The sequence below is a fragment of the Miniopterus natalensis genome, chromosome 3, assembly GCF_054644295.1.
Source record: "Miniopterus natalensis isolate mMinNat1 chromosome 3, mMinNat1.hap1, whole genome shotgun sequence".
Lineage (NCBI taxonomy): Eukaryota > Metazoa > Chordata > Mammalia > Chiroptera > Miniopteridae > Miniopterus > Miniopterus natalensis.
Genome location: NC_142083.1, coordinates 80,544,050 through 80,570,961, shown reverse-complemented (window position 1 = coordinate 80,570,961; position 26,912 = coordinate 80,544,050). Strand labels below are relative to the sequence as shown.

Sequence of the window (26,912 nt, the reverse complement as noted above, 5' to 3'; positions counted from 1 at the left end):
ACCTTTACTTATAAAAGCAAATAGAGGACCGGATTTGGCCTATGAGCCTTAGTTTGCCAACCCCTGTATTAGATGATGGGCTCTAAATTTATGTTTCTAATCTGAACCATTCCTCAGCTCCAGACTCTCATGTCCCATTGCCTATCTTAGATCTTCATGTGGATGTCTGGTAGACATCTCAAAATTAATATGCTCAAAACTGAACTCTGATCTTCTGCCCAAACCTGTCCCACTTATAATCTTCATCGTTTCAGTAAATAGCACCTTCATTCTTCCAGTTGCTTAGTTTAGAAAAACCCTTTGAGTACTTTTTCTTACTACCCATACCCAATCTGTCAGCAATACTGTTTATTCTACTTTCAGAGTAGATCCAGATTCCAGTCACTTCTCACCACTCTCACTGCTATACCCTGGTCCAACCCACTTCATACTTTGTTTTAATTACTGCAATCATCTTACCAGTGGTCTTCATTGAGCACTGCTCAGTGCCTTCCCCGACTTCAATGTACTCTCAACTCAGCACCCTCAGAGACTCTGAAAACTTAAGTTAAAATATTCTCCTCAGCTTAAAACCCAGCAATGACTCCCTCATTCACTTAGAGTAAATGTCAAAGTCCTCACAGTGGCCAAGAGGCCCTCCTGTCTCCTCCATTATATCTCTTATCTCATGTGCTTGGTCTCCACTTCTCTAATCTTAACTTCCTTGCCAAGCTTGCTCCCTCCTTTGGGCCTTTCCACTTACATGTTCCCTCTGCTTCGGATAGCCCTGTCGTCTGCTCTCTCATTTCCATTAGGTTTGGTTCAAATCTATATCTTTGAGGCTTGTAGCAGTGCTTTCTGACACCAAGTATTTGTCGCTTCCCACACCAGTTCACCAATTCTGATACTGACTACCCAGAGTTATCATCAGACTCAGCAGGTTTAAGGGTTCAGTCCGTAAGATTGTCCCCACTTCAGATGCCAGTCACAAGTCCCAGGAGCCACCTGCACTTCTGACTGATCAGTTATAAATTTGAGGGTTCCCACAATTCCCTCCTTAGGTTTGATCATTCCCTGGAGTGTTGCACAGAGCTCAAGAAATTGCTTTACTTATATTTGCTGGCTTATTATAAAGGATAGAACTCAGAAACAGACAAATGGAAGACATATATTGAGCACGGTATGGAGGGCTATGGGTATCTGAACACATGAATGTGTTCACCAACCCCTGTTAGGGATTTTTATAGAGTTTTCATTTTGCAGCACCATTGATTAAATCATCTGCCGTTGATGATTGAACCCACAGGGAGAAAGGGTGCTGAAGGTTCTAAACCTATAATCACCTGGTTGGTTTTCTGGCGACCGGCCCTATCCAGAAGCTACCTGCGGCTCACTCCCACCTTCAGTCATTTCATTAGCATATCAAAGATAGTAAGTTCCAAGGGTTTTTGGAGTCCAGGAACTGGAGACAAAGACCAAATACTTATTTTTTAATATAATACTTGCCCTGACCCTCTCTGTGTAAAATAACGGCTCTTCCCATGCCTTCAACACTATTCTTCCCCTTATCCTGATTTATTTTCCTCCATAGCACTACTCAGCATCTGATATACTGTGTATTTTCTCATTTCTAGGTTTATTTTCTCTTTGTCCATCAGATTGTAACCTCCTTGAGGGCAGGGACTACGTATGTCTTGTTCACTGCTTTGTAATAGTGCCCAGAACTAAGACTGGCATAGTAGATGCCCAGTAAGTGAATACATTCTTGGCAGGCTTAGCTAAGGCAAAAAGGAGGAATGCCTTTTCCTGTAGTGCCAACATTTGATTAGAGGTTTTAGCTCTCCCCAAACATTTGGTTCATTTTGTATGAGATCTAGAGGTTTGTTGCCTGGGGATAAAGTGTAAATGTTGCTTAGGCTCTGTGCACACTTGTCCCGTATGTAAATTGTCTGCTTGCTGGCTCTTATCTGCCCCAGGTTCCCTCCCATTTCTGCTGTAGTGGCTGACTCTGAGCCTAGAGCCTCTTTGGGGTTCTGTTAGGCATATGAACTCTCCCCTAGGACTTTCTCCTATCTGTCAACCTGTCCCTGTTTGCTTTCTATCTTCTGGAAATGGTTTAACATTTCTCGTATTTCCCATTCTGTTCACTCTCAAGTATTTTTTTATACATCTATGTGTTTATTCTAGTGAGGCAAAGCAGCTGGAATGTAAAAGAGCTGATTTAGATTTAGTCCCATATATACTTAGAGTGAGAAAAACATGGTTGAATGATTGATCTCTATAACGATGCTTGAGAAAATGGTAAAAATTAGAATAGTATTTGTGTTGTTGATGGCAAATGCCAGTCACTGAAAAAGTTTTTCCTGAGAAGTGCCTCATTCCTTTGCCCTCATACCCCATCAGCAGGAGTAAATGAAGACAGTATTTTGCTTATTTAGCTTATTAAAGACTGTGATTTTTTTTCCCCCTATTAGAAATTTGCAACAATTCTTGCTGAAGCTGTTACTTCCCTACACCTGCCTGTGGCAGTTATTAACCTGAAAGAATATGATCCAGATGATAATCTAGTAGAAGAGGTTGGTAAATTGTCTTATTTTTTCTTCAGTCAAAACTCAAATTTAATTGACCTGTGTCCTGGGATAAATAGAATCCAGAATAAATTTAATTTCATGCTAGGAGATTTCAGTGGGTCAAGCTTTCAGTGTCAGAGGTATTGAATGTGTGGTGTGGTACACTGATTCTGAAATGGTATGGAGCCTGTCCCTCTGGCGTGTTAGACTCTCCTGGGGTGGGGGTGAAGGTGGGGAAGGTGCGCCTTTTGAAGTTCCCAGCGCCCTCCTGCTTTGAATCGCATAAGCAAGGAGGATTGTTACTGATGGGTGTGTGCCATGCATGTGAGCCACGTGTAAGCCTACTGAAAGGTCAGGAGCTACTTGGGTAGCTGAAGAAGTATGGGTTTTGGAGTTAGAGAAATCTATTACTAGTTGTGTGAGCTTCCTACATTACTTAATGTCTAAGAGAGTTTAATTTCTTCCCTTGAGAAATGCGCCTCGCTCTTCTCTAGTCCTATCCAGTTAGGGAAGTTTGCCTTACTGTAGGTGTTCTCAAAGTGTGGCCCCTTGAACCAGCTACAGTATCAGCATCTCCTGGGGTCTCGTTAGAAATTCAGATTCTTAGGTCCTAGCTCAGGGTTACTCACCCAAAGTCTGGATGTGGGACTGTGTTAACAGGTGCCCCAGATGATTCCGAAACAGCTAGAGTTGGATAAGTACTTAGAGCATGGGTGGACAAACTTTTTCTGTAGACATCTTCAGCTTTGGGGGCCGTGCAGCTACTGGTCTGCCTTTGAGGCGCAGAACAGCCATAGACAATATGTGAACAAATGAGTGTGGCTGTGTTTTAGTAAAACTTCATTGACAAAATAGATATCGAATTGGATCGGGCCTGTAGGCTATAGTTTGCCAGCCCCTTCTTAGTGTATAAACTTGTAACTGTAATTGTCCATTTTTTTCTCCCCCAAGAAAACACTGGGGTGCAAATGAATGAGCTCGTATGTGCACTCAATTGTGAAAAATTATTAACGAATTCTGATACTTAATAATTAATAAGGGATTACTTACAACTTGCTTCATGACTTGGAACTGTTAAGATATTCAAGCATTTGAAATACTATGACTAGCAGACTGAAGATGTATTTTGTTTTCCTATGTAGATGATGGTGCCAATTGTTACTTTATGTTTAAAAAGTTTTATTGCTTTAATTTTTCAGGTAATTTTTTAGAGATCTTAGTGTATTTTTTTGACTAGCTTGCATTTTGTTTCCAATATTACAAATTGGAGATGATAGGAATTGAGAGTCTGAGTGATGGAATGGAGTAGATGGTGAAGGGCACCAGGGGGTATGTTGGCAAAGAACTGAATTTTCTCCCCAGTGCAAGGTGTCCTTGCTGTGTTTTCTTTCACCTTTGAAAAAGATTGTTTATGAAAGCACCCTTTGTCCTCAGAAGTTAGTACGATAGGAATGTCTGTATTTAAAAAAGGCTTTTCTTCTTGAATATTCTTCTGAAATAATTACTTTCTTGCTTAGGTTACTAGTAAAACTGTTTGTGCCTTCCTGGTTGCTACATATACTGATGGTCGACCAACCGAGAGTGCGGAGTGGTTCTGCAAATGGTTAGAGGAAGCATCCAGTGATTTTCGATTTGGCAAAACTTACCTGAAGGGTATGAGATATGTGGTGTTTGGCCTGGGAAATTCTGCCTATACGAGCCACTTCAACAAGGTGGGTACAAGGTAGATATCTATGTTGAATTATAGGGATAAATTCTCTTAATAAAAAAAAGATAACACATACACATATGTATGTGCATGTGAAAGAATCCACAAACTTTGGTACTTAATAATAAACTTATTGTATTTTTCTTTATACTGGGAATTGCTACACATATATATCCAATCTTGGTGTATAGGCTCTCAGTGAATTTTTATTGAATAAAATAAATGAATACACCTGCTATTGTCTAGTGTCATAGAGGCCTGGATTTGTAGGCTTTGAGTTCAGCCTCCTGTCCCCAGGAAGGACCTTGGGGATGGAATATCACTGAATCTTTTGACTTTCTCAACTGCCTGTTCTGTTGTTGAATAACCTTTATTGCCCAAGCTAACTCTTAATACAGTTGAACCCATTGTCTTTTAATCATTAATTTTTATATCATTTTTTTATTTTTTAAAAAATATATCTTTATTGATTTCAGAGAGAGGAAGGGAGAGAGAGAGATAGAAACATCAATGATGAGAGAGTCATTGATCGAGCCCGCAACCCGGGCATGTGCCCTGAGCCGGAATTGAACCCTGATCGCCTGGATCCTAGGTCGATGCTCAACCGTTGAGCCACGCCCGGCCGGGCAATCATTAATTTTTAAAGGATAATAGAAGAAAAACATTCACTGCTCTTTATGTAATATAACATCAATTGTATTCTTTTTCTAGATTTTTTTCTAAATGAAATTAACTTGGCGGTGAGAAACTTCTCACTTTCTTAGTGGTGCTAAGAAGTTACTAGAACTTTAGTATATGTACCTCTCCCCAGATATGGGCCCAGCCTGGCTCACCTGTCTTTGGTAGAACGTGAGTAAAAGTGAAAGTGGAGATCATCCTGGAAACTTGTTTTCATTCAATTGTTACATCAAATGTATATTTACCCCACATTTTCAAAGGAATTAGACAAAGAATGGTAAAATTCAGATTTGTAAATATTTTGTCTAATACCTTGCCACTCAGGAAGTCTGTTAAGCTTTTAAATTCTTAGCTGTGCTTGATAACCCCTGTTCCTCAGCCTCATTGCTTCATATTGCAATAAAATAAATTTTGGAGTTTATGAAATTATGAGTCTTGCCAGATGGACTCCATGTGCACTTTGTTATTAAATGGGCTTTGGCCCCATAGGCTTTGTTACATTTTGGAACAAATTTGTTTTGCTAATGAGTTATTTTATTCTGACATTATTTAGAATAGTGGTTTTCAAATTCTTTTTAAGGCATTAACTCTTAATTTAATAAAAAGATTTGTCCCTTTGTTAAACCTTTTGCAGAATCTTATAATGTATTATAATGATGTCTTTATGTAATATAACATCAATTGTATTCTTTTCCTAGATTTTTTTCTATTGTTTTTTATTTTTATTTTTTTATATCTTTATTGATTTCAGAGAGAGGAAAGGAGAGGGAGAGAGAGAGAGACAGAAACATCAATGATGAGAGTCATTGATCGAGCCCACAACCCGGGCATGTGCCCTGACCCAGAATCGAACCCCTATTGCCTGGATCCTAGGTCGACGCTCAACCCCTGAGCCACGCCCGGCAGGGCTCCTAGATTTTTTTCTAAATGAAATTAACTTGGCTCCTTTTCTTTTGCATTGTTTTCTGTACATTAAAAAATAAAAATTTGGAGCCTTCTCACTTTCTTAGTGGTGCTAAGAAGTTACTAGAACTTTAGTATGTGTACCTCTCCCCAGATATGGGCCCAACCCTTGTGCCCTTGTGGGTTGTGACTGGGGCCAGAGGGCTCAAAGCCCTTTTGGCTAAGCAGTGCCCTTTTCCCAGCAGCAGCAGGGTTCCCACAGGTACTCTAGGCTTCTACAGAGCAGTGTACACACGTCTGACTTATATTGTATTTTTAGCTCATCTGTTTTTCTTGTAGGTTGGCAAGAATGTTGATAAGTGGCTCTGGATGCTTGGTGCTCATCGTGTGATGACTCGAGGGGAGGGTGACTGCAATGTGGTTAAAAGCAAACATGGCAGCATTGAAGCTGACTTCAGAGCTTGGAAGACCAAGTTCATCTCTCAGCTCCAGGTGCTTTGTAAAGGAGAGAAGAAATCCTGTGATGGCAATTGCAAGAAAGGCAAATGTGAATCTAATCAACATAGCTCAGAGGAAATGGAGCCAGGGTCTCATACTCAGGATGGATTGCATCAGAGAGATGCTGAGGTATGTAGCCTAAATGTCCATGTCTCTGCTTTCCTCCTGTGTTTGGAAATGCTGAGCCATAGCTCTGCCCTGAAAAACTATTTCATTGACTTCTGGTTAGAAGGAAGATTTGAAACCCATGTGGGGGTGTTTTAGAGAATGTGGTCTTAGGAGTTAAGCCATGCTGTGCTGGATGCTTTCCTATATCTCTTCTGCAATCGTTGCATTGCTAGTCAAATAGATTTCTACCACAATTTGCAGGTTAGGAAACAGAGGCCCAGAGAAGTTAAATATGCCCCTGCCTGAGCTCATATGTTTTTATCACCAAACCACATATTCCTCCTTACCTGTCTTATTTAATAACTATCAATCACTAACTTAAAGGCTACAAGTAATCCTAGATTCATCTTTTTTACCCCTCACATTCTAACTATTTCTTTCTTCAGACTCCCCAGAGTTCCTTTGAAGGTCATGTCTTTAGGCTATATCACTGCTGTTGTGCTTTGGCCACCTGGCCACTTGTCTCATTTAGGAACAACTTTATATTCTGACTCACTGTCTTACACTCCATCCTAAGTCATGCATGCTGAAGATTTACCTAACACCCTGGCCTGCCAGTTTCCTGGCCTTCAAACCTCCAGTAACCATTTTAGTAACCATTTTCTTCACTGATCGTGGCCTCTCACTTCCACAGTCACCTCTGAAATTGCATGTTCTTGTGACCCAAACTCTGACCTCTTCCTGGTGCCCCTACTTTAAAATTCTTTTGATCCCATACCCTTTTCATTGGATAGGGAAAACTGCTTATTTCACTTCTGTCCTTACCCAGTTAGATTTTTCACTTACTCTCTTATAAACATCTTCAATTGCCTTGCCTTCCACTCCATTTTGCAACACAATTGGCTGAACTCCAAGCCATGTTGAAACCTGCTGTCTGCCTTCTCGTTGCCTGCTGCTTGCTGTTTGACTACAGATTCATGACTGCAGATTCAAGTGTGAATTCAGAACTTCCCAACAGTCTCTGCGTTCCCTTGTAAGTTCCCTTTCTCACTCTTCAAAATGACCGTGTAATACTCTCTCTCCCCATTCCTTCTCTGGCTCTCCTGTGAAGCCATCAGAGAAGAGTCCTGTTAGAGCCCCTGCCCCATCTATAAATCTTCACCATCTTTTTTGTCCCAGGCGACAAGTATCTGGTTCTGCGAAAGACCACTTTCTGCACGTGCCCTGGAATCAAGGGCTTTGGTTCCTTTGTTTATTGTATCTCTCTCCTGCATTGTTAATCTTTTCCCCTCTTCTAGATCGTTCTCATATATAAACATGTTCTGGAATCACCTGTGTTTAAACAAACACAAAAAGCAAGTAAAAACCAAATCTTTCCTCTGTTCTGTCAGTTGCTGTTTCGTTTTTTCTGTTCTCTTTTTCTAGCCACTCTTTTTGCTCATTTTCCCCTCCAGTTTGCTTTTAATATTTTAATTTTTTTAATCCTCATCTGCGGATATGTTTTTATTAATTTAGAGAGAGAGGACAGGAGAGGGGGAAAGAGAAACGTTGATGTGAGAGAGAAACATCAATTGGTTGCCTCCCATACGCACCCTGAGTGGGGATTGAATCTGCAACCTGGGTATGTGCCCTGACCGGGAATTGAACCTGTGACCTTTCAGTATATGGATCTATGCTCCAACCAACTGAGCCACACTGGCCAGGACAGCTTTTAATATTTTTTAAGACTTTTAAAAATACTGAGGTAAAATTCACATAACAAAATTAACATTTTAAAGTATATAATCAAGTGGTATTTAGTGTATCTACGATTTTGTGCAACCACTACCTATATTAAGTTCCAGTATCTTTTCATCATCACAGAAGAAAACCATTAAGTAGGCACTCTTCCCCCTTTTCCCCTAGCCCTGACAACCTCCAGTTTGCTTTCTGTGTCTATGGACTTATTCTGGATATTCATCCAAATGGAATCACATAATATGTGACCTTTTTTTGCATGGCTTCTTTTACTTAGCATAATGTTTTGGAGATTTATCCATATTGTACATGTATCAGTACATCATTTTTTTTTTTTTTTATGGCTGAATAATATTCTGTTGTATGGATATATCACATTTTGTTGATCCATTTATCTGTTGATGGACATAGTGGTTATTTCTACCTTTTGACTATTGTGAATAGTGCTGCTATGACATTCATGTACAAGTATGTGTGGGCATGTGGTTTCTGTTGCAACTATCAGTTCTGCTGTTGCGTCAAGAAAGTAGCCATAGATAATATGTAAATGATGGGCACCTTCACATTTCACCTGAGGATGGCTGGATTTGGCCTGTGGGTCATAGTTTGCTGACCTCTAGCCAAAACTATGTGTTATCCATCCAGTGATCTCAGAATTTGGGAGGGGTTATTTGATGGTTTGCTACTTTGAACAATGTATTTCTAAAGCATTGATGTTCCAGGAGGAGGAGTCCTTTGAGAGTTTCAGTGAGGAAGAGTCTGATACCGAGGACCACCGGAGTCTAACTTCTATCGTTGATGTTGAGGACCTTGGCAAAATTATGAATCATGTGAAGAAAGAAAAGGTACTGTAATTTTGGGAAATAATGAACTTGGATCCTGCAGTTAACATCTAGCGTTCTGTATTGGTGTGTAATACATCTGAGCTCATAGATAGTTTTATTTGCCTCCTGTCTTGAGAGTTTTATACTTTTTTGCTACTTTTACATGAGCTTTGTGAAAGTCTCCTAACTTGGCCCTGTGAAAATGAGCTCATAGTAGGATAGGCAGAAGATTTTAGGATAACAACTGAGGAAAGGCTAGATGATAGGCGGGACTTCATTCATTGTGTAGCTGAAGATAGGATGACAGTGTGATAAGATTGATTAGTGTTAAGATTGCAAGTGGAATTCTTGTGTAAAGTTGCTTCCCTGTCTTAAGACTGAGTTTATTGGGCTTAGGGATGATGGCAGCTTGGTCTGTAGGTGTGGGGATCAGCGTGGGTGGAGGCCCTAAGAATCTAGGAAATGTTAGTCTGAGTCATCATTGTCTCAGTGACTAACTGAATGTGAGAATGTACAGTGCAGTAGGATTTTGTGCAGATTCCAGTGATCTAAAATTGAAATAACATACTGTATACAATTATATAAAAATATAGTCTCAATTTGTGTGTGAGTTTTGGGAAATGAGAATATTTTAAACTAAAAATGTATCAAGTGCCTAAGTTTGAGAAACAAAATAAGTAAAACTGGAAAAATCCAAGAAAATCAATCATAAAATTAACACAAACTCAAGTGAAAAGGTTTTAGTAAGGTAGCAGATATAACACAGTAAAAAGTAAAAAAGCTTTTGTATTTCCAAACAGTAGCCAGTTAGAAGCTGTCATGGAAGAAAAGACCTCATTTACAACAGCCACATAAAAAATAAATAAAAACATTTAATAAAAAAATAAATAAAATACATAGAAAACATTAAAAAAGAAATACCCTAAATCTCTGTGAGAAAAACTTTTAAACATTTCTTAAAGATGTAACAGTGCCTTGAATAAATGGGAAGACATCCTTGTTTTTAGATATGGTGACTCCATATTGCAAAGATGGCAGTTCTTTTAAATTAATACATACATTTGATGCAATCCATTAAAAATTCCGGTAAAGTTTTTTTCTGGAGCTAGACTGGTTGATTCGTGTGGAAAAATAAACATGCAAGAATAGCTAGGAAAACCTTGTGGGAAAAGTAGTTATGAGAAAGACTAGCTCTGTCAGATATTGAATCTTACTACAAGGCATCTGTAATTAAAACTGATACTGGCTTCTGATGCAACAAACAGACCAAGGTAATAGAATAAAATTCTAGGGATAGACACAGGTATACATGGAAATTGCACATATGATCATAGTGGCATTACTTTTCCCTAGTGTGAAAATATGCTTCTAAGATAAATGATGTTGACAACTGGATAGCTAATTGTGAAAAGAAAATTGGCTCTGTACTTCATACATACATCAGAATAAACTAATTGGGTGAGAGATCTGAATGTTGAAAAAATATTAAATAATAGAATTAGATGCATTATTTTATAACTTGGAGAAAGGTTTTCTATATGATTCAAAATCCAGACGCAATCAAAGACTGAATTTATCAGTGATTTTTACAGACTTGCATGGCTATCAACAAAATCAAAAGACAAATGATAAAGTGAGGAAAAATATTTGCCCCTTATAAAGAAGGGGTTAAATTTTCTACTACATGAAGCACTCTTAAAATTGAATTAAAAAATAAAAGACCTAAAACCTAATAGAAAAAATTGCAAAACACATGAATAGGTAAGTCTCAGTAAAAGCTCTACAAATAGACTTTAAACATATGAAAAAAATGCTCAAATTAAAACTGCAGTGACATATGTTTCTCACCTATCAAAATAAAAAATTCAAAAATTGAGCAGCGCACACAATTGGTGAGACTGGGGAAATAGGCACTCACACCTTGCTGAAGGGGGTCCAGGATGGTATAACCTGTATGCAGGGCCCTTTGGTAGACTTTATCAAATTTATAAGCATTTACCCATGATCCAGCAGGCCCAGTTGTATGAATTTGCCTCAAAGATAAATCTTCACAAATACAAAACAGCATCTGCACAAGATTATACCTCACAGCATATGTAGCAAACAACTCTCAGATATTGGTTGAAAAAAGCATGGTATATCCACAAAAATATAAAGTGGTGCAGCTGTGAAACATAACATGTATCCATATGCATTAATGTGATTTCCAGGTGGTGTTGGATTTTGTTTGGAGGCTGATATGGACCTAAGAGTTTTAAAAAATGTATATTTGTTATCATGTTATATTTACAAATTTATAACGTAAGTGTGTGTATGTATGAACAATATTTTGTAGCTGTGTTCATGGAAAGGACCTTTTGGGTTCTGACATTAACTCACAACCAGTTCCATTCCAGTGACCTGCAGTTCAATTCAATGCTGACACTACCTACCTGGAGTTAGTATCAGACTCTACAGGTTTGGGAATAGTTCTGCACTAGATTGCCTCCTCTTCAGAATGCTGTAAGTTTTGGGAGCCACCTGCATTTCTTATCAACTGGTTATAAATTTGGGAGTTCTTATGACCCCCTCAGGTTCAATTGCTAGAATGACTTAGAACTCATTGAAAGCCCTATACTTTGGATTACACTTTTATTATAAGGGATACAAATTATAAAAAACCAAACGGAAAAAAAAGATTAGGGCAAGTTCTGGGAGTGGAGGGGTGAGGAAGAGATCTGGAGTTTCTGTGCCCTCTCCTCAGGGAATCTGGGCCCTCCCACCACACCAGTGTGTTCACCACCAGGAAGCTCTACTGAGCATTAGCATTCAGAATTTTTATTGGGATTTCATCACATAGGCATGATTGAGCACAATCTCCAGCCAACCTCCCCTCCCTGGAGTTTCAGCTGGCCCTGAGTTGATTTTTGTGGTGACCTAGCCCCCATCCTGAAGGTATCTAAGGGCTCACTGTGAATCACCTCATTAGCATAACAAAGACACTTCTATCACTTAGAAAATGCCAAGGTTTTTTGAAGCTCTGTGCCAGGAACTGGGGGCAAAGACCAGATTATTTTTTATTATGCCATTGACCTAGAAACAAAAATAATAAGCCCTCAGATCTTGTTTTCTAAATATTCCCCACTGATACGAGCCAGGGTTCCTTGGAGAAATGGCTGATTGCAGGGTTGGGGAAGGGGGAATAACACATGGGCCTGGAACATCTTGAGCAAGTAGGTCCTCAGTGATGGATGGAGATATGTCAAAAGGACATAGTGATATCGGACAAAGTGGGGTCTTGGGGTACACTGGATTAGCATTTCCGGAGGCCACCACAGGAGGCCTCCACAGGAGGATGTATTTCTGTGGAATTATGTCCCTGGGTTTCTAAAGTCTCATTTCCCTTAGTCCAGTCACAGGAATAGTATAGCTGGGGTTTCAATAAAGCTAAAATCAAAGCCAGTGTCCAGAGTTTCCTTTCCACGTTGGAGCCAGGTCCAGTATGGCACCAGGCTAGCTGCAGTCACTAGTCCATTGTGTGGGGGCGAATGCCGGGAAGCAGCAGCAAAACAGCCTCGAAAGCCAAGAGCCAAGAGAGCCAACTTCTCTGTGTAGGGGGTTAAGTATCCTAAATCTTCTTGGACCTGCAGTGGCCACACCCATTCTGGCCAAAGTACCTTTCCTGTGTCACCCCAACTTTACTGGACATGTGTCTCTCTTCCCTTTGTCTAGTCCCCTTCCCCCAGTGTTTTGCAGGGGACATGCCTATAATGTTTGGCCTTTCATTTGCTCCTTTCTGTTATTAATAACTAATTAATTACAATGGTATCAGTAGGAATCAGCTTGAAGAGTTTTCCATAGGCCAAATTTGGGACAATTTGAGCATTAAAAATGAGTGCAATGATTATATAGTGAAGGTAATGGATTCTGTAATGGATTAAGTTAAAAAAAAAAATCAATCCTTGTGCTACACAAACAAAGGGGAAGCACAGGAGAAAGTCTTTGCAGAAAGTTTCCAGATAAGTATGTATACAAGGCATGATAGAATTATAAAACCATCTGTTTGCAATCCCCAGCGTAATAATTGATATAAACAAGGATTGAGTGAAATGTCTTTGGGGAACAGATATTCACATGGTCTCAAAATATCATCCTAGAAACAAAACTACTTAGACTTGCCAAAAAGAAATAAATTAGTGAGAAAGAAAGACCCTACAGATTATTTATTAATTACAAAGGGAAAAATGTACTTTTATAAGCAGAGTAATTAGGTGACTCCCACCTCTACCACAGAATAAATTTAGCATCATCATTTGTATGAAAACTTGACCTTATGAACCTCTTGATATGATGTGTAGTAAGATGTGTACAGTATCATCTATGTAGTGTTGTGTCAAAAATGTTTCAACCTGAATCTAATTATGGAGAAACAATCAGACAAATCCAGAATATGGGACAGTCCCTCAGACAACTGGCCAGGCTCTTTAAAGAGTCAATCTCATAAACAACAACAACAATAAAACATGGGGTGGGACTGTTCTAAGATTAAAGACTAATGAAACAACCAAATACATTGTGTACACTTTGATCTTGACTCAAATAGAAAAGGCCATTGTCTGGACATTTGAGGATATTTGAAATGGATTTTTTATAATACTGGATTTAAAAATTTTTTCTTCATTGTAACAATGGTGTTAATAGATCTGTAGGATCATGTCTTTTTTTAGATGAATCTATGTAGTATTTTACGGGTGAAGTGGCATGGTGTTTGCAATATACTTTCAAGTGGTTCAGCAAAATTTTATTTACACACATACACACGTGTATTATATATGTGTGTGTATGCATGGATGGAGGGATAGGTAATGATCAAGCAAAAGTGGTGAATCTAGGTGAAGGGAATATGGGTCTTCATTGTACACTTCAACTTTTCTTAGGGTTTCAAATAAAAAGTATGAGGGAAACTACTTCCCCCTATGCCCTCAGAACAAAACAAAAAAACTAGTATCAACTGAATTATAAACTTTTTAAGATATTGCCATTTGAGAATATCTCCCATTTTTTTTTAATGGGATTAGTTGGCAAATGACCTGTTTTGAATTATATAAGGTCTTAAGTATGTATTCCTTGAATATAATGCAAGGGCCTTCTTATTTTACTCAGGGTGGCCCCATACGATAACGGATGGTAACTTAAGGAAATAAATTTAACATTAATTTTGCCTAAAGTTTTTCTTTTTACTATAAACAACCATACCTGTAATAGTGAAAGTTTAGAAAATAGAGATTTAGATAGTATTCTGAATTTTCCCACCAGATTAAGAAAATATATTTAAGGCTTTACTTGTAGTGAGTGAGGAATTTGGAATAGTTTTTCTCCCCAACTCTATTGAGGTCTGATTGACAAATAATAATTGTATATATTTGGGTTGTACAACGTGATTTTGGCTAAGATTATAATGTGATGATGACTTGATATATGTATACATTGTGAAATGATTACCACCATCAAGTTAACACAGTCATCACCTCACATAGTTACCTTTTTTGTGTGTGTGTTTTGAAAGCACTTAATATCTAATCTCAGCAAATTTCAAGAGTTTGGAATAATGTGTGGGTTCATTTTTTTCTTTGCTTTTTAATCTTATATCCAGTAGAGGGCACTAGAGAAAAGCACTAGTGAAAAATTTGGACATCCATGTAAAGTATTGTTTAAAATGAAATGATTTTGGACTTGATGAACTTTAAGAAGCCGGTTTATGATATTTCAGGTGACTAGTAAGAAATCTCTCATAAAACCATTAGATCTGGGATAAAAATATATTTTTTCCAACTTCAGTACTACATGAAAATAAACCACCAGCTTTTGTTTTACATTATTGTTTGGTTATGGCAGTTTCCAAATATGTCTTGTGTTTTCACTTTTTATTGGATGTATACTAAACTCAGTGATGGATGTTATTACTGCTTGGCTGTTCTTTTTCATATATTTTTGGCATTTTCTTTAAGGCTCATTCACACGTATTCCTGAGCTACTTTCTGCCTGATTGGTCATCGTTATGCATCATACGACATTGCCTGAGTGGTTACCGTAGAGGAAGTTCTAGTACTTAAGAGCATTGGGCCAAAGCACTCCTGTTATAAGGCCTCTCTTTGAATAATAACAACTTTAATGGAGTTACACTATCTCAGCTTGTGTGTCTGTTGGCAAATTATTTCATTCTCTTTGCTTCAGTTTTCTCATCTCTAAAGTGGGAGATAGCAACAGCAGCTGCCTTCTAAAGTTTTCATGAAGATTGTCCACCGATGGTTGTTGGCACCAGTTCAACACCAACAGGAACCCTCAATTTGGGGTGTGGTGAAGAAGGAAACTTTATTCATTGCAAACAGCTCAATTGTGATACAGCTCTACTGTGAAACAGCACCGCTGTGGAACTGCACTGGTGTGAGGCAGCCCTGGGGTGAAGCCCGTCTCCTGCTAGACAGCTCTGCTGGGGTCTGCTCCGCTTGGTCTGCCCCTCTCTGGTGCTGTAAGATGGCTTCCGTGTTTCAGCTCCAATAGGGAAACATGGTCTTCACTCTTGGGTGGAAAAGAGAAAGTGCGCTCCCAGAATCTGAGGGGTAGCTGACTTGTGGAGAGAGAAGTCTCTGCCTCTGGTCCCTGATTGGTGTGTCCTCATGCAAATGAGGACTCCAAATCCTCACAGTTTGATTGGTCCAAAAAGCACTGTCCTGATGATCAGAATGGATTGCTCTGATTGGTCAGTGAAGATGCTAATGAGGATATAGCTGCATGGCTTTGATTGGACAGGGAAAGTCTCAGTTTTATTGGTTGAAATATGATTCCAGGAATTCTGTGTAAGGGTTGGCTCAGATGGCAGGAACACAGTACAGGCAGGCAGCTTAGTGCAGGCTTCTCCTTGAAGTGTGGCTTGCAGGAGAGGCCCTTGTTTAGAAACTGCTGCTAGGCTCTGCTTTTTTTTTTAAATTTTATTTTTGTTTAAAATATTACAGATGTCCCTTTTCTCCCCATTGACCCATCCCACCCTGTCCCATCCCCCTCCTCAGTCCTTTTCCCCACCATTGTCCATGTCCTTGGGTTGTGCACATATGCATATAAATTCTTGGTTACTCTCTCCCCCTCCACCCACTCACCCTCCTCCCTCCCTCTGACATTCGTCAGTCTGATCTGTGTTTCCATGTCATGGAATCTATTCTGTTCATCAGCTTATTATGTTCTTTAGATTCCACATATAAGTGAGATCATGTGATATTTGTCTTTCTCTGCCTGGCTTATTTCACTTAGCATAATTTTCTCCAGTTCCATCCATACTGTCCCAAAGGGTATGAGATCCTTCTTCTTTACAGCTTCGTAGTATTCTATGGTGTAAATGTCCCACAGCTTTTTTATCCACTCATCTACTGATGGGCACTTGGGCTGTTTATAGATCTTAGCTATTGTAAACTGTGCTGCTATGAACATAGGGGTGCATATATTCTTTCTGATTAGTGTTTCAGGATTCTTAGAATATATTCCTAGAAGTGGGATCACTGGGTCAAAAGGCAGCTCCTTTTTTAATTTTTTGAGAAATCTCCATACTGTTTTCCATAGTGGCTGCCCCAGTCTGCATTCCCACCAGCAGTGCACTAGGGTTCCCCTTCTCCACACCCTCACCAGCACATGTCATTTGTTGATTTGTTGATGGCAGCCATTCTGACAGGTGTCAAGTGATACCTCATTGTTGTTTTAATTTGCATCTCTCTGATGATTGGCGACGTTGAGCATTTTTTCATATGTCTCTTGGCCATCTGTATGTCCTCTTTGGAGGAGTGTCTATTTAAGTCCTTTGCCCATTTCTTAATTGGGTTGTTTGTCTTCCTCTTGCTGAGTAGTATGAGTTCTTTGTACACTTTGGAAATTAGCCCCTTATCAGATACATCCTTGGCAAATATGTTCTCCCAGACCATGGGGTTCTTTTGTATTTTGAGGCTGTTTTCTGTTGCTGTGCAGAAGCTTTTTAGTTTGATGTAGTCCCATACGTTTATTTTTTCTTTTGTTTCTCTTGCCCTAGGAGGTGTATCAGTGAAAATTCCACTACGTAGGATGTCTGTGACTTTACTGCCTATGTTTTCTTCCAGGATTTTTATGGTTTCATGACTTACATTTAAGTCTTTTATCCATTTTGAGTTTATTTTTGTGTATGATGAAAGTTGGTGGTCTAGTTTCATTTTTTTGCATATATCTGTCCAATTTTCCCAGCACCACTTATTGAAGAGACTGTCTTTACTCCATTGGATGCTCTTGCCTCCTTTGTCAAATATTAACTGACTATAATGGCGTGGGTCTATTTCTGGGGTCTCTGTTCTGTTCCATTGATCTATATGCCTGTTGTTGTATCAATACCAGGCCATTTTGATTCAGTGGCTTTGTAATACAGTTTAAAGTCCGGTAATGTCATCCCTCCCACTCTGTTCTTTTTTCTCAAGATGGCTGCAGCTATTCGGGATCTTTTTTGGTTCCATATAAATTTTCGAAATGTTTGTTCTAGCTCTGTGAAATATGCTGTTGGTATTTTAATAGGAATTGCATTGAATTTATAAATTGCTTTGGGTAGTATGGACATTTTAATGATATTAATTATTCCAATCCAGGATCATTGTATATTCTACCACATGTTTATATCTTCCTCTGTTTCTTTTTTCAGTGTCACATAGTTTTCCGAGTACAGGTCTTTTACATCGTTGGTTAAGTTAGCCACCAGGAGCCCTTCTTGATAGGTATCTTTTTTCTCAGTGTCTATAAGAGTAAATAAGTTCATCCATCTAAAGCCTTTATTTTCTTGCCTGCCACATAGCATGTACTTGATAGCTATTAACTATTATTGTTATAAGAAGATGTCTTCAAATGGGCTAGGTTTGGTTCAACTAGTATACCACCATGGTATTCTACATCCCTCAGCAGCAAGGTCTAAGACAGTAATTCTAGGGCTGAACGGAATTTGAAGGGTGGGAGTGATGTTCAGGAACAAGAGAGCAAGAGTTTGAAACATTGGAAAGTTAAGAAGACAGATACAGAGGGGAAGGTGTGCTAGGGAGCATAGCATGTTTTGGGGAACTCTAAACAGTTTTGTAGAGTTGAGAGGGGTGGTGATGTTTTCATGCTCTGCCACGGGGATGTGAGCTTTATCCTAAAGGCAGTGGGAAGCAGTGTGTTCATTTGATTCAATAGGATGAGTCTGTTGGCAGTGTGGGGAAGAGAGCATGTTCCAGTGTATAGGCTTAGAATATTAGGAGAAATCAGTACACATTGGTGTGTCTCATTCAGTCCTCAAAATGACCCTGATGTCTGTACTATCATCATCTTCACTTCATCATTTCACAGGGTGAGAAACAGGCTTAGGGAACTATAGCAATTTGTTCAAAGTCTGATAAGTGGTGGGGGTCAAGCCTAGACTCCATCTCTTTGTTTTATGCCCCTTTGCTGCATCCCCAGAGGAGAAGTGGCTCCCAGAAGAGAAGTGAGAGTTGGAGTAGAGAACAATGAGTCAGGAAGAGCCTGACAGTCCTTAGGTTTATTTTCTGTTTCTCTCCTGTTAGGATTTGTAAATGTAAAGGGGATTGCTATTTTTTTCTGCAGTAAGTAAATATTGTTAAGCACTCCCACAGCATGTCCTGGTTAAGCAGACAAACAGTGATATCAGTATCATTAGTATTGGAAATAAATGGTGGATGCTTGGTAATTACTCACCAGAGAAACATTTCCATTAACAAAAGGATTTCAGTGTTTCCAGTTCCAATTATAAAGTTTCATAGTACTGTAGTGGAATACCATGAAGCTAGTTTTCCTTTCATAATTATTTTTAAGGTTTTCAGTGTTTAATTCACACAGAAACAAAAGGTGACATCCCTTCAACTCCAAGACACTGCCTTTAAATCAGCCTACTCACCTGTGGCCTGTGCAGGCAGCCTCAGCAGTGAATTCCCTAAGTCACGTTATCCAAAATAGAATCACTGGATCAGAGGAAAACCATTTTAGAGCTCGGGACACATCCAGTCAAACTACCTTTCAAAGCATCTTAAAACCTACACAAGAAGCTATGAGTCCTGTTGAAAACCTATCATTTAAAAACTGAGCTCTGACAAGTGAGTGGTATATAGGAGATTCCTTTATTAGAGAAATAGGAACCTGCAGGAGTGGGGTTAAATTGCAGCAGGTGGAGTTTTAATTACCACTGAAGAAGACTTTTTTAAAAAAAATATGTCTGTTGATTTCAGAGAGAGTAAAGGAGAGGGAGAGAGAGATAGAAACATCAATGATGAGAGCGTCCTTGATCGGCTGCCTCCTGCACTCCCTACCCTCCCCCCCTCCCCCCCCCGGGGATTGAGCCCGCAACCCAGGCATGTGTCCTGACTGGGAATTGAACCAGGATCTCCTGGATCATAGGTTGGTGCTCAGTTGCTGAGCCACGCTGGCCAGGCTGAAGAAGACTTAACATTGAAAGTTGCAAGATCTAGAATGAGTTACTGAAAGAGGTGAGATCTGTTTTCCTAGAGCTAGAAATGGCTGTCTGGTGGTTTTTAGGCATTTATTTGGCCAACATTTACTGAATGCCCACCCTGTGGTGGCATGGCTCCAGGCCTAGGCAAGCTGGCTATATAGAAAAATGACCTAGAGATTCTGTATCTGACATCTGCACGAATTGGTAAGGAAGGGGATCACCTGATGGTAAACAGGATCAATAAAATAAACAGATTTAAACAATCACAAACACTTCTCCCCCCCCAGAAGAAATGTATGCTTTGGTAATGAAAAACTTGTTTGTTGCAAAACACTTGTTTGGCATTGTCCAACTAGGTGGCATTTTATCTTAAGACCTTTAACAAATTACTTTTTTACCTTTTTTATCCTAGGCAATTTTGGGATGATACTGTGGTTTCTGGGATGATGGTGTGGAAATGAGTTAGGTAATATTGTATAATATCTTTGTTTAAAGAAAATTAGTACTACTTTTTGCTCTCATGATTACATAAGATTCATATAATCTCTCTGTTTATAAAGAACTTTCACTTATATATAGTCATTTCTTCAAGTGCCTAGGAAGCTAGCTTATAATTGAATTTTCTTTTTGCATGTTGGAAAACAGCAGCTTGGAGAAGGTGTTTTCTTTCAGGGCAAGTGTGATGGGTTTGGGAGTTGGGGAAGGGGTGGAAGTAGAGGTTGGAGACAGGCAGACCATTTAATTTGGCTGTTGCTGTTGTCCCTCAGAAGAAACCAAGGCTTTGGACAAAAGCAGTGGCATTGCAGACGGAGAGGACCAGAATGTTGGGAACTAAAACCTTGTTAAATGTGGTGGACAGGAGAGGGAGGAATAAAGGTTGACCAATTCTGAGATCTTCATTTATTTCTGCTTAGGTGACGTAACCGCTATAAAGAAATAAAAATACATAGGTACCATGTAGTTGTTATATCGTTATATTTGAGGCAAAGTCAACAATGTCTGCAGCTAGGAGATTAGAATTAGAATTTGAATGGTGCTTTGACTTCCTTTGGGAGTGTTATGAACCATTGTATTTCCTTTTAGAAATGAAGTTGCTGCTGCACATGGAAGATAGAAATAGACTGCCATAGAGGCAAAGAATGATGAATGTTTGTCCTGAATGCTCAAGATTTTTAATCATAGCCTCAGATCTCTTTCCATGTAAACTTTGTGTCTAAATTATTGAATCTGGAGTAGCTATACTCACATTTTATAATAGATAATTTCTGTAGTGATGGGACAGGGACAGTGCTCTATAGCAATTCTTTTAAGAGTAGTATATTCATTTCATAGTGGTCAGAAGTTTTTTTTTGTTGTTGTTTTGTTTTTTTATCACAAGAGGGTGTCTGTAGAGTTCTGAGCATAGTAGTCAGAAGCCAGTGTCATGGGCTGGGTCCAGTTTTGGGTTTATGTGGCCTCTGTGGTAAGCAGATAAGCTGGTGATGTTTTGTGGTGACAGTGGCTTTCAAGAGTAAATACTGCCACCTCCTTTTAATTCTTGCATCATTGGTAAGGACTTACAGTAACTTGCTGTGGAATTATTTCAGACATTTAAATGCGGTCAAGGTCAAGGTTGGTTCATTTTGCTCTACCACAAGACTTCCTTTTCAGCTGACTTCTTTGATTTTAAGTCTGAAATAGACTTTTAAAAAAGCCAAAGGATTCTTTTAAAAAATATCTTAAAATAATAACTGGATCCTTTGAATTTATCAAACTGATTACTTTTAGAATAGATAAGAACAAATGATTGATGTTTGTTTACAAGTTTTTTCAGTTCCATCTGCAAATGTGCAGTTGAGAACTATATTAACGGAAGCAAAATTGTTCATTAACTTTGCATTTTGATTCTGTTTAGTAGTTTGGAATGCTGACCTTTAGGACAGATAGAACTAACTAGGTTTATGAAACATTTGGTACATTTGACTCTAAAGTGCTTTTTCACTGACTTCCTATTTCAGAGCAAGTCAGTGACGTAACAGAAAGTTGGGAAGTTAATTCTGAATTTAATTGGCTTACCTTTCTCTATTTTTAAAAAGTATTTAATCTGTTTTAAATTTTATGTATAGAGAACACTGAATGCTTACAAAAGTAGACAGAATGATGTAGCGAATCCCTATCACCTATTGCCCAGTTTCAAACATGGACCGTCCTCCCAAACATGGACCGTATTAGTTTGATGCAGATCTTAGACATCCTGTCATCTGTGAGGTGTTTTCATTTTTAGGTGGAAAGAATATGACTGTGCTCACTGATTCACTGGGGGCTGGACATTGGAAATGGACAGGCACTGAGGAAGCCTAGGGCTTGGTGGTAGGGCTACTGCCAACATGAGTTATTTTGAATTCCTGCAGCTTTTAGTAAGATCTGATGAGTGTTTCTTCTAAAGTGCAGCATAGACTTTGTGTGCTGTTTCGAAAATATTAATTAGCACTCTACCATCTTCCAAAAAGACATTGAGATAACTTAAAAATATATAATAAGATTTAAAAAAAGAGGAAGAAATCAGTGCAAAGGGTGAATTAGGGTCATCTTGTAATATAAAGCCACGTACAGAAACTATAAGACAGGCATGATGCAAGACCTTATACAGTGATCAGCGGTGTGCTGTGGAATATTCTAGTGGTCAAAGTCACAAGGAAACACAATCAGTTTTATCCTTCAGATTTTTTCTATCACTGAAGACAGATTTTCTTCATGGGATCTCCTAAAAGGAGCCATTGGGGCAGCAGTTGGAGGTGGTGGAGTAACTTGGTCTCTGAGCAGATGGTTGTCTGGCTAGCCCAGAGTATTTTGTTGTTGTTGTTAATCCTCACATGAGGATACTTTTTCCTTGCTTTTCAGAGAGTATGAAAGGGATGGGGGGAAAGAGGGAGAGAGAGAGAGAGAGAAACATCGATGTGAGAGAGACACATTGACTGGTTGCCTCCTACACATGCCTGGACAGAGGGTGGGGAACGAACTGCAACCTGGGTACATGCCCTTGACCAGAACTCAAACCCAGGACCCTTTGGTGCATGGGCTGGTGCTCAGTCACTGAGCCACATTGGCCAGGGCCCCAGAGTACTTTTTTGACTTGTATTTGGAGTTTACAGATACAATAACCTGCAGTAGGTATAATTTATTGAACTCTGTTATATATCAGGCATTGTGCCAGGTGGTTTTATTTCATTTAATCTTTAATACATTCCTGCTCCATAGATTCTACTTTTCCCCTTTGTCAGGTGAGGAAATTGAAATTCAGAGAAATAACTTGAAGTTATGCAGTGGTTTGTATTCAGTGTGCTAAAATATTTGACATACAGACACATGATTATTGATTTATTTTTTGTAGGTGTATGTCTTAGAATATGTATCTACTTTTTTGGGGGGGAAAAAAAGACTGGCTAGTTTTTAGATCATTGTCTGACTGGAAATATAATCACTTTAGAGAAAACAGGGTTGTGGGCCATGGTTTGCAATGAACCTTTTTATCCATGCTACACATTCATGATTGTGGTGCTGTTATTTTCATTGCATATTGCCATTTCTGGCTTTCATTCTTTTTATTTTAATGCAGAGAGAAAAGGAGCAGCAGGAAGAGAAAACTGGTTTGTTGAGGAAAACAGTGAAGAATGAAGCCAGTGAAAGAAGAGCTATGATAACTCCTGCTCTCCGAGAAGCCCTTACTAAACAAGGTGAAAGACCTCAAGAATTGTTGTAATACCAAGCTTTAAGCATTCTAATTTAATACCTAAAAGTGGAAGCATAAAAATAGGGATTGCCAAGGGGAAAGTAGGTAATGTAGTCCTTCTCTAGCCCAGTGTCTGTGTTACTGTGCCAGCTGTAGCTATCTAGGGAGGCACTGTCTTGGTCCTGTGGATCACTTGTGTGTTGGCTGCCTGGCCAGCACATTCCTCTTTGCTTAATTTATTGGGATGTTAGCATCTGTGTGCCTCAGGTATGCAGATAGAAAATGCCATCACTGGCTTCTCTACAAATCACTGTTTATTAAGAGAAAATTATTAAATACAGGAAAAACAACAACACATTGATATTATGCTCGGTTAATTAGAAGTGTTTTACCTAGAAGTATATCTGGATTTTTGTAGTCTTACCTTTTTAAAGAGGCTATAGTTGAATGTACAAATAATATTGGTTTTCTACAGAAGAAAGAGGAGAATTGTGATTCAATAGACTGACTTCCTTCCTTCCCCCCCTCCTTCTTTCTGTATTTATTGAGAACCTTTTATGTGACAGTTATGGCAATGCAGAGGAACATAATACAGTATCTCCTTCAAGGCACTGCCAGCCCATTAGAGGAGACAAACAAGAATATATAGATTTTATGTATAAAATATATGTTAAATATTATACATAAATATTGTTATGTATAAAATATATATGTGTCTTAATTTGGGTATATAGACTATTTAAAGTGACTTTATGGTAGGTTCAAATCTATCATGTTGCTATTCATTTTCTACTTGTCTTGTGTTCTTTGATTTTCTTTTCCTGTTCTTTTGCCTTTTAAATAATTTTTAAATAATTCTGTTTTATATCCTTTGTTGACTTATTAGCTATTGCACTGTTTTGTTATTTAGTGGTTGCTTGAGGTTTTATACTATATCTCTTTATCATAACATAGTATGTCTTTGTGTGATGGTATACCACTTCATGTATAGTAGAGCAACCTTCAATAGTATACTTCTATTTTTTCCTTCTCAACCTCTATGTAATTGTTACCATCCATTTTACATTTTTACATATGTTATAAACTGTATACCACATTGTATTATTTATTTTGGCTTAGTCAATTTTCTACTAAATATTTAAATAATAGTAACAATTATATATTGTCTTACGTACTTACCACTTTTGGAACTTTTCATTTCTTTGTGTAGATCTGAGTTTTCTCTGATAGCCTTTTTCCTTCTGCCTGAAGGACTTATTTTAGTATTTTTTGTAGTGTGGATTTGTTGGTGATGAATTATTTCAGCCTTTGTATATCTCAAAAGACTTGACTTTGCTTTCATTTTTGAAGGTATTTTTAATGGATATAGAATTGTAGGTTGACAGCTTTTTTTCCTGTCATGTTGTTCCACTGTTTGTTTACATTGCTTCTGATGAGAGCTCTGCAGTCATCTTTTGTTTGAACCTTTGAATATAATATTTTTAACCTCCTAGCTACTTGTAAGATTTTCTTTTAATTACTGATTTTGAGCAATTTAATTATGTATCTCAATGTAGTTTTCTTTATGTTTCTTTCACTTGGGATTTGTTGAACCTCTTGGTTCTATGGATTTTTAGTTTTTGTTAAATTTGGACAAATTTTGGTCATTACATCTTCAAATATTTTTTGGCTCCTCTTCTCTCCTCTTCCTTGGGAATTCCAAATACATGTATTATAAGCTACTTGAAATTGACCCACAGCTCACTGATCCTCTTTTCATCTTTAAAAAAATTTTTTTAAAATTGATTTTTAGAGAGCGAAGAAGGGAGACAGGGAGGGAGGAACATTGATATGAGAGTGAAACATCGATCTGCCTCCTGCACTCCCCCTACTGGGGATCGAGCCTGCAACCTGGGCGTCAAGCCGACAACCTGGGCCTGTGTCTTGACCGGAAATTGAACTGGTGACCTTTTGGTGTACTGGCCGAAGCCCAACCAACTGAGCCACATTGGCCAGGGCTGCTCTTTTCATCTTTTAAAATTACTTTTTTCTGTCCCACTTTACATTTTTGGATATTTTCTATTGCTGTGTCTCCAGATTTAATTTAGTAATCATTTCTTCCCTAATGTCTAATCTTCCATTAATTCTATCCAGTGTATTTTTTAACTTAGACATTGTAGTTTTCATTTCTAGAAGTTCAGTTTGGGTCTTTTTATATCTTTTATGTCTCCACTTAATTTTTCAAGCCTAGGGAATATAGCTATAACTGTTTTAATGTCCTAATCTGCTAACATGTGGACCATTTCTGGGTTAGGTTCGGTTGCTGGATTATTTTCCTCATCATTGGTCATGTTTTCCTATATGTTTACATGTTTGGTAATCTTTTATTGGAAGCTAAATCTAATTTTACCTTATTGGTGCTAGATAGTTTTGTATTTCTATAAACATTCTTGAGCTTTGTTCTGGGACTAAGATAAGTTACTTGGAAACAGTTTTGAGCCTTTTAATCTTTTATGATTTGTTGGGTGAGACGAGACCCAGCCAAGTATACAGCTAATTATTTCCCTCTATTGAGGCAAAATACTTCTGTGTACTCTGCCCAATGCCTTGTGAATGTTGAGGCTTTTCTGTCTGGCTGGCAGCAACAGGCACAGTCCCCAGCTGGCTGTGAGCACCAGGCATACCTCTAATCCTGTCAGATGATTCTTTCCCATTCTTGGGTAGTTTTCTTTCACATATACACTAAGCAGTACTCACCAAATATTATAGGAATCTTCTGTAGACTCTTGAGTTCAATCTCTGTAGCTTTTATCTTTCAGGTTCTCAATCCTCCTAACTCTAGGTGTGTGGACGCCTCATACTCTCACTTCCGAGTCTTCAACTAAGGGAGTACACTGAGCTTTATGTGGGTTTCCTCCTTGCTGAAGGGCCTGGAAACTTCTAAGGCAGTAAGCTTGGGCAATGGTTGGGCAATGGTTGAGATGTTTGGTTCCCATCTCTCTGGGATCATTATTCTTTGTTGCCCGAGGTTCCTTATCTTGAAAACTGTTGTTTTATATTTTTTATCCAGTTTTTGGTATTTCAGGTGGGAGAGTAAACTATCTGTTTTCCATCTTCTTTAGAGGCAGAATTCTGCACTATGATTTTCAGCAGCTGCATACTGTTGGCTCATCTTGGCATTGTGGTCAGCCACAGGTTTCTCCTTTCTGCACTGTGCAGTTTTTTTCATACCTACCTGACTGCAAAGTTTTGTAGAACCCTATATGTCTTGGGAGAGAACGATATAAAGAAATAGTGTAATATAGAGCGTGGTTTCTATAATAGTGATATGAACAACACTTAATGTAGGAATCTAAAAGAAGACATAGGATTTTCTCTGGGAATCTTTTAAATGTTAATTCTCTGAGATTAGCTCTTTAGCTGGACTCGGTTCGTCTTCAACTAGATAAGCATTGCTCTATTTATCTCTCTCAGGATGTGTACATAAGTGTGGGGGATAAAGAGAAAGCCCTGTGATGCTGCCACTGGGGATTTGTAATCCAAACTGATGTCGTCCCATTTACTGTCAGACTGTGAATATGGGTGATTAACCAACCACTGGCCACTTATGCCACCGTCCAGACTGTTTCTCCACTTACCTCATTTGTCTGGAAGTTGAGTCTTTGTGCAAGAGACTCCTGATAATTATGGCTTATTACTTGAAGCCTCATGACAAGCTTTATTAAATGTTTTCTGAAATCAG

General features: G+C 38.6%; 1 protein-coding gene across 1 annotated transcript in view; it reads left to right on the top strand.

The window, feature by feature from the left end:
• The window catches only part of LOC107546685 (S-adenosyl-L-methionine-dependent tRNA 4-demethylwyosine synthase TYW1), a 115,645-nt gene that overhangs the window by 5,661 nt on the left and 83,072 nt on the right, over positions 1-26,912 (top strand). Inside the window, exons 4-8 of the mRNA XM_016225138.2 lie at positions 2,454-2,555; positions 4,067-4,261; positions 6,178-6,465; positions 8,904-9,026; positions 23,078-23,195. Coding sequence (XP_016080624.2) covers positions 2,454-2,555; positions 4,067-4,261; positions 6,178-6,465; positions 8,904-9,026; positions 23,078-23,195 — 826 coding nt within the window. The remainder of the gene's footprint in view (positions 1-2,453; positions 2,556-4,066; positions 4,262-6,177; positions 6,466-8,903; positions 9,027-23,077; positions 23,196-26,912) is intronic.